Consider the following 8,581-nt stretch of genomic DNA (forward strand, 5'->3'; position numbering starts at 1 on the left):
ACGTTGGCTTGCTAACTTGGTCTGGGCTCCATTCCTGCCATGTAAGCTGCATGTTAGCTAAAAAGGACAGACTGTGCATCAAGAAGGCCCCCATTTTTGTTGCCTCCGAAAACTTGGTTGCTCTACTCACGAACCATGGCATGGACTAATGGTTTTGAAGTAGGAATTTCCCCTGTAGCTCAGACTATCCTAACTGCCCTGAGTATTATTTCATTTTATGTTTGTGTTTCTGAGGTAGGGTCTGGAACTTGGCGGCCTGGAACTATGTAATTAGACCAGGCTGGCCTCAAAGGGATCCACCTGCTTCGGTCTCCAAGTTCTGGAGACCCAGATATCTTTCTTTAGTCCTAAATGAGACAAAATTTACTTTATTTTATTTTAAGATTTTTTTTTAAATGTGTATGAACATTTACCTGAATGCATGTCTGGTGCCCACAAGTCAGAGGGCATCAGATCCCTGGAACTGACTGTGAGCCACCCTGGGATCCTCAGAACTGAACCCAGGTCCTCTTTGAAAGCAGCATTTTAACCACTTAGCCATCTCTAGAGCCCTGTACTTTCGTTAAATTTTAACTGGTTCTTTGGGGGATAGTATACAGAAAACTGACTTACACTATAGAATAAAATAAGCTTTATAAAAATACTTTTTTATTTAAATAACCATGTTCTACCCATTCTCTCAAAATCAGCTTTGCCAGAAACACAATTTGAGCTGGTTGTTGGACTGGCAGTCAAGTTAGCATGGTAACCTACATCTAAATCCCAACACTCTCTTGAGTTTGAGGCTAGCTTGGTTTGCAGGGAGAGTTAGTTCCAGGACAGCCAGAACAACACAGAGAAACCCTGTATTGGAAAAAAGTTCTTTGCCTTTCTTTTTCTCATTTGGTAGTAATATATAATGTAAAAATGATTCCCTTTGTTCTTAAGTACTTCAAAGTCTACAAGTTCCTACTTTGGAAAGAAGTCAGGTACCACGTCTCTTGGAATTCCTACTCAACCTCACGTCACACATCTTAAGGGCTTTACAAGTGCAACTGAATGGGAGCTCCATGCAAAACAATATCTGGAGCAGGCTGAAGGCTTAGTTCAGTGGCAGCTCATGTTTAGCATGCTCAAGGCCTGGAGCTCAATTCCCAGCACCATTTTTAAAAACCAAGTAGTGTGGAATAACATGATTAAATGACCTTTTAGATCTATCTAAAGTAAGTCCTGGGATTTAAGTGGTACTGTCTTTAAAAAGAAACACTCCAATTAATTTCATGCTAATTTTTCATCCATTTACAAGTAGTGAATATTGCCTAATAATGATTTTTAAAATGAAACAAAAAGAACCTTATTGATTTCATGTCATGTCCTATGGGTACCTGCCTCAGAATCCAGTCAAAGTGGCAACTTGAAGATTCAAATTAAATTGCATATTGTATTTATTGGGGTGGCATTTCTTGGAAAGTAGAATTAACCAAAAGTTTGATACTGTTGTTTTTAGCAAATCTGAATTCCCCTGGCATGTAATTTACCCTGATTATCTCATGATTTGCTTGGTGCCTGGAAGCTGCAGTTGATCTTCCAGTGGGATGCAGAGACCCACAGAATGGTTTCGTTTCTAGGAAACAACACAGTAGGATCCCTGGCTCTTTCTTAAAGGATAATTAACATAGTTAGCAAAGAACTGCTGCCACTTACCATGAAAATGGACTAGTTGCCAGAGCTGTGTGCTGTGTATTCAAGAATAGACCAGTTGACCACTAGGATGGACATAAGAGGGCGAGGAATCTAGCACTGCGGTAGCCACTAGCCTTACTGCCCAGCAACTCCAGAGCACACTTTAGGATCATACTGCAGACTTCCTAACTCATGACTGAGCTGAAGAATTACTAGTTTAAATAAAATGATGTCTGTAGCAGTTCTTGGTACAAATTTAGGGACATAATTAAAACCAATCAATGTAGATACCTTCTTCAAGTCAACCTCATTTATTTCTCAAGAATTAGTGCCTTTAAGAGCCCTTATGGGAATAACTATAATTGGCATCCAGCTGGTGCAGCCTAAGGGCCGCCTGATCTGTGTGCAACCTGCATCCAATAGGACTAATGGTGCATACTAGTTAAATATTTAGAGTTTCACCCAGGCTGTGATCAAGAAGAAATTGACCTTATCTCATGTGCTGTGATTTAGAGTCAACTTTATATTGAAATTTTAATAATGTAAATTATTTACAATGTTGTATGTTAAAAGAGATATTGATAGAAAGCTATTATAGTCAGTGACCCATTCTGATTTAAACTTGAACTTCTAAATTATATATAATTTCTTATTTTTCTGTTCTGATCACCTCACAACATTAAAATACCAAAACTGCTTTACAGTCCAGCAAAATTTGACGTCATGTAAAATATCTTCACTCTATTTCCCCAACCTTATTTCCAGTTAATCTAAATAATGATAGAAACTGTATTTTCTTGCCATTTTATATATATGCAGCTAAACTATAATATATTAAAGAATAGCATTAGATACATTCATTAAATCAGAGCACTTGCAGGCAGGTGGATCTCTGTCAGTTCCAAGATAATCTGAGCTACATTGCAAGGCCTATGCCAACCAAAACTGTAATAGAGAGCCCACCCAAGAAAATGCAGCTACCAAGAAGCCATGTTTAAAATCCTCTTTTTTTTTGAGGGGGGGGGTGTTATGTGGAAATTCTTGCACCACATTGGGCACTGTTTGTAACCATATGTAATCAGAGACAGAGTTTTTCTTTTTTTTTTAAGATTTATTTATTCATTATGTATACAACATTCTGCCTGCATATATGCCTGCATGCCAGAAGAGGGTGCCAGATCTCATTACAGATGGTTGTAAGCCACCATGTAGTTGTTGGGAATTGAACTCAGGACCTCTGGAAGAGCAGCCAGTGCTCTTAACTGATAAGCCATCTCTCCTGCCACCGAGTTTTTCTTTTGTTCCAACCTCCCAATCCCAAATAAACATACAGAACTTATATTAATTACAAAATGCTGAGCCAGTAGTGCAAGCTTATTACTAACTAGCTCTTAGATTTTAAGTTGACCCATATTTCTTATTTATACTCTGCCATGTGGCGGTACCTCTATTAGCATGGCACATTCATTTCCTGCATCTGGCTGGCAACTCCTCTGGCTTTTCCCTTCCTCTTCCTAGAATCCTTAGTTTGGTCACCACGCCTATACATCCTGCCTAGCTACTGGCCAATCAGTGTTTTATTAAACCAATACAAGTGACAAATCTGTATAGTGTACAAGAGGATATTCCACAGCAGAGTCCTCAGCCCTGTGCTAGACATGTTAATATAATGATTTAGGCAGAGGATACAAATAAGGTTCTCAAAGTGGGAGCTAAGTAGACTGCAGTTTTCCCTCTGGATTGGCTAGTATTTAGTTTAGTATATAAGATTTCAATTATCCCATACTAGTTAATTTTAACTCCCATTCTTTAGTAACTGATGAACCTAAAATTCTTTAAAATCCTTGACAAAATCTTGAAGGGCTTTCCAGTGCTGTTAAGATTGTCAGTGGTCATTTGTATTCTAATGTCTTTGTGGTGGGGAACAAACACTGACTCCCTGCTGGGGTTTCCTTTCTTCATAAGGCACAGGACCTCAGTGTCATCGAAGAAGTGATCCGAATGATGCTGGAGATCATCAACTCCTGCCTGACGAATTCACTCCACCACAACCCAAACCTGGTGTATGCCTTACTCTACAAACGGGACCTCTTTGAGCAATTCCGAACCCATCCTTCGTTTCAAGATATAATGCAAAATATTGACCTGGTAAGTGTACGTGGTGGCATTTACTCATTCAGTCATTTGTTTGTTTGTTTGTTTTGACATGAGACCCACTGAGTAGCCCAGGTCGTCCTCACACTCCTAGTCTTGCCCCCATTCAAAGCATTGGGATTTATAGGCATGGGTACCACACTCATCCGGATTCTTTTTTAAGTAGTAAAGGTGAAAAAGTTCAGTTTAGCACTGTAGTAAGAACAACCTACCAACAGTGAATCCCTCTGGCGTGGACTATGTTTACACAAACTTTGCGATAACCATTGTAGTCCGTTTGTCCACATGCTCTGCTCCATGGTTTCCTTAATACAGTACTGTATTCTGTTTTACTGAACATTTATCTCATTAGCATTTTCTATAACATTATCAATCCTCTTAATATCTCCAAGTTTAATATGTACCTGGGCTGTTCTGTAGATGTCCTAAAATATATTTAACCATTATTACATTTTTTTTGTTCATTTTTATCATTTCCAGTGTTCCTTATCAATTTGTAACTAATCAGCAACTTGTAAATAATCTCACATTTAAAATTACAATTTTAGTCTCTTTTTGTCTGTCAATTTTTTGAGACAGGATGGCCTCAAACTCCCTGCATTGTTGAGACTTGCTATGTCTCCATCCACCTCTTAGGTTCTGGAATGACAGATGTATGCCATTGTGCCTGGCTTACTTTGGGGTATAGTTTTAAAACTGGAATTTTGCTGGTTCTTACCATTAGAGGATATCTATATATTTTCAAGATTAAGTACAGGCTGATGCAGGCTGCCAAATTGCTTTTCAGAAATATGATACAATTTGTACCTCTGTGTAATATGGGTTTCCACAGGTAACCCATGGGACGCTCTTGTTTTTGTAGCTTTGAGTGTCAAAATTATATTTGTCATTTTTATAGCAAAAATTGGTGTTACTTTTTTTTCCCATTTTGGTTTTCGAGATAGGGTTGCTGTATGTAACCCTGGCTGTCCTGGAACTTGCTTCGTAGACCAGGCTGACCTGACCTCTGCCTCCCGAGTGCCGAGATTAAAGGCATGCACCACCACCACCCGACCTCATCACAAATTAGCTTCTCTAGTGTGCTTAAACATTTTTATATGTTTGGCTACTTCCTGTCCTCTCCAAAACCAGTTTTGCTTTTTTTTTTTTTTTTTTATTGCTCTACTAGTGATTTCTGATTCTTTGGGATTCATAAATATTTTTTTTAAGTAGCTAGTAAGAATCACAGAGTATTCTTATTACGTGCGGGTTACATTTAGGAAGATATTTGATAGTTAAATTGTCCTTTAAGCATGGATCTATAATTTCACCAAGAGTGCACATATCCCTATCTTCCTCTAAGGTGTCTGTCTTTATTAGTTAGCATTTTGTCACTGTGACTGACTTGCCTGAGGGAGCAACCTGAAAGAGGGAAGATGCATTTTAAGTCAAAGTTTTTGAGGTCTCAGACCTTAGTCCTCACCTTTGTTGACACCATACCAGCAGAAACATGTGGAAGAGGAGACTGAGAGCCAGGCAGAACCTCCTAAGGCTTACACACCTCCCAGAAGAGCACCAGCAACTGGGCCTGAGCATCCTGCACCTGACACGTGCGGAGTTGCCAGGTGATGTGTATCAAACCACAGAGGTTACCACGGGCACTGCCATTGAAGTCAGGGCTTCTCCACCCAGTTTTACCATCCTCTGACAGCATCTCATTATAATTTTACCCTGAAATTCCTTGATTGCTAGTGCGCATAGGCAAGTTTCACGTAGATCCAGCATTCGGATTTCCTGTTTTGTGAAGCTCCACTTCAATCTTTTGCCAGACTGGGTGTGATGGTGCATGCCTTTCCTCTCAGCACTGGGGAGGCAGACAGGTCTCAGTGAGTTATTCCTTGTTCATGCTACAATTATGCTGAAGATTTGAGGCCTTTCTTGGTGACATATTGCAAATGTGTGGTCACTAACATAGCTCGAGACTTCCTGACAGAACTGGAAACTCTTCTCAAAATGATGAAGCAGGCAGCATCCTGCTCCTCTCCTCCCTGAGGCTCCCGCTGCCAGTGTCTGCTGCTGTTTCTGAGCAGCTGGGAATTCCTCCTCTGTTCTTCTTGGATCTAGCAGCTTCCTGTGCCATCCACTTGCTTCTGGTAGAGCATATAAGCTAGAGCAGTTTTCTGGGGGAAAGGTGATAGGAGATCTGTAGCACGAATTCTAATTGGTATTAGTGATAAAAACCCGGAGTTAGATATAGGCGTTAATGCTGAAGATTAGAGAAGCAAGGCATCAGCCACTAGAGAGTTCTTTTACCTCTACCAGTGCTCAGACCAAAGGGCGATCCTGTCCTCAGACTGCATCTCCAGACTCTGTCTCCACCAAACCTCAGACTGCAACCGAGTTCCTGTCTCCTTGCACCTATATTCCTCCCTCCCCCCAGCCATATCATTCCTGTCTCCACCTCTCTAGTGCTGGGATTAAAGGTGTGTGATCCATAGTCAGCATCTCAGGTTTGGTTCTGCCTTATGTGAGACAGGGTCTCTTTCACATCAGTGTGTCACAGGCTACCTGACTCGGCCTGCCGTCTCACCACAGGCTAGCGTGCTGGAATTACAGATGTCCACCGCCATGCCCAGCTTCATTTGTCTTCTGAGAATCGAACTCACACTGTCGCCTACCGAGCCATCGTCCCTGCAGCCCTGAAAATGTCTGGTTCCTCCATTCCTCCCTAGGGTTTCTGGCCTCTCCAGCCTTTGCTTGTGAAACGTCTTGATTTTCTGTACTTGGTTGTCATCAGTCACCTTTAGACTAAAGATCGATGTTCATTGGTCAGATCTAGGGGGAGTTATTTCTCTCTGAGAGTCTTGTTCTCTCCTTTCCCAGGCTAGCTGTTGTTCTCAGGTGAGAATCGTCAGGCTCCCACAGGACTCTACAAGCTGCCTGCAGGGTTTCAAAGACCCAGTTAGAAGGGAAGGGTGCTCCAAGTTGGGGTAGGAATAGGGAATGACTTCTAAGGGCCTCTTTGCTGTGCATAGTTCCTGGTCATCCCCTTAAGGCATGTTACCAAAGTAGGCTGAGTTCCTGTCCTTCCCCCACCAGCCCAGTGTCTCACTCCACAGGACATAACTGCTGCTGGATGCTCTGGAATTCTCAGAGTACACTGAGTGAAGCCCCAGTGGAAACTGCTGTAGCAAACCGCTCATCCCAGCAATCAGGAGGCTGAAGTGTCTTGAGTTCAAGGCCAGCCTCAGAAACTTTAGGAGACCCTGAAGATGGGTAAGAAGGGAGAAAAAAAATAACAACTCATTGCTAGCGGTTTAATTAGTATTTTCCTGTGTCCCTCAGTGTTGCAACTAGAGCAAAATATGGGCTGCATCTCCTCCTCTTCCAAATCTTGGTTATCACGGGAGTGTGCACCAGCACCAGGCATTTTCTAGTCGGCACCACTGCAGCCATGGTGCAAAAACCCAGCACGAGAGTTATTTCTTCAGCTGAGTGCTCCAGGTAGACTTACTGTTATTTGCATATCCAAAAGCCTCAAGTTACATGTCAGTATTTCTTCTCTAGAGAGCAGAGGGATAGCCCAAAGGAAGGTAGGGTGTTTTTTGGGTTTTTTTTTTTTTTTTTTTTTTTTTTTTTTTTTTCGAGACAGGGTTTCCCTGTGTAACAATCCTAACTGTCCTGAACTAGCTCTTGTAGACCAGGCTGGCCTTGAACTCACAGGGATTCACCTGTTTCTGCCTCCCAAGTGCTGGGATTAAAGATGTGTGCCACCACGGCCTGGCTAGGTAAGGTTTCTTTAACGTACAGGAAACCTTGGGTTTGATCTTCTTGGTTGGGAGCATGAAAATACTTCTCTGGTTCCAAATCCTTTTTCTTCACACCAGATTTAATTTTCATAAACTCTTACTTTTTTTTTTTAATGTATATGGCTGTTTTGCCTACATGTTTGTACGTGTACCACATGCATGCAATGCCCAAGGTGGCCAGAGGAGCATCCCCTGGGATTAGAGTTAACGGTTGGGAGCCGCCATAACCACTGAGCCGCATCTCATCCCCATAATCTCTTTTTAAATTGAGGAATATTAGTATTAATAAAACTATGAAATAAATTATTACCCAAGGGATACCCGTCACAAGTTGTCCTGCCTTCTGTAATAAGATAGGTGAAAACTACAGACTGGGATTTACAGTTTCAGGTTTTATGTTAATTGTATGCTTTGGAATAAGAAAAGAGCACAAACACCAAGGATGGGAGAACGCAGCCCCAGCTCTGACCCTAACTCTCAGAAAAAGGCCCCAGAGCCCTTCCTCTGCACAGGCACGCTTACGGCAGTGTCAGGACTGGACTGCCAGGTGGAAACTGCCCTTCCCTGGGAAGAGGAGCTTTATAGAGCAAAGCTCACTTGACAAATTTATATCTGTGTGTTTTTGGAAGTGAACACTTATATTTAAAAATCATGGTGCTCGTGAGTTAAAGGGATAACAAAATTCTTTCTCAATATGCATTAGAAATTGTGCTAACCGGCTTCTAGCTCAGCTCCCTGGAAAGCTAACAAAGGTGGAATGTCAGCTGTGTCGCCAAGCAACCCCGCTACGATACAGAGCTATGATAAAATGACATTTGATTGGCAAGCTGAGTCTACATTGGGAAGAACTATAAATACCTAGTGAGAAGCAATCGTTAGGGGCTTTGAAAAGTAAGAGATCTCATGACCAAGTATGTCCTTCATAGATCTCATGACCTAGTATGTCCTTCATAGATCTCATGACCTAGTATGTCCTT

At 41.6% G+C, this 8,581-nt stretch overlaps 1 protein-coding gene across 1 annotated transcript in view; it reads left to right on the top strand.

Annotated features, from left to right (window-relative positions):
- The window catches only part of Dym (dymeclin), a 269,386-nt gene that overhangs the window by 194,362 nt on the left and 66,443 nt on the right, over positions 1 to 8,581 (top strand). The window contains exon 15 of the mRNA XM_026783375.1: positions 3,628 to 3,810. Within this exon, the coding sequence (XP_026639176.1) occupies positions 3,628 to 3,810 (183 nt within the window). The remainder of the gene's footprint in view (positions 1 to 3,627; positions 3,811 to 8,581) is intronic.

The sequence above is a fragment of the Microtus ochrogaster genome, chromosome 18, assembly GCF_000317375.1.
Source record: "Microtus ochrogaster isolate Prairie Vole_2 chromosome 18, MicOch1.0, whole genome shotgun sequence".
Classification (NCBI taxonomy): Eukaryota; Metazoa; Chordata; class Mammalia; order Rodentia; family Cricetidae; genus Microtus; species Microtus ochrogaster.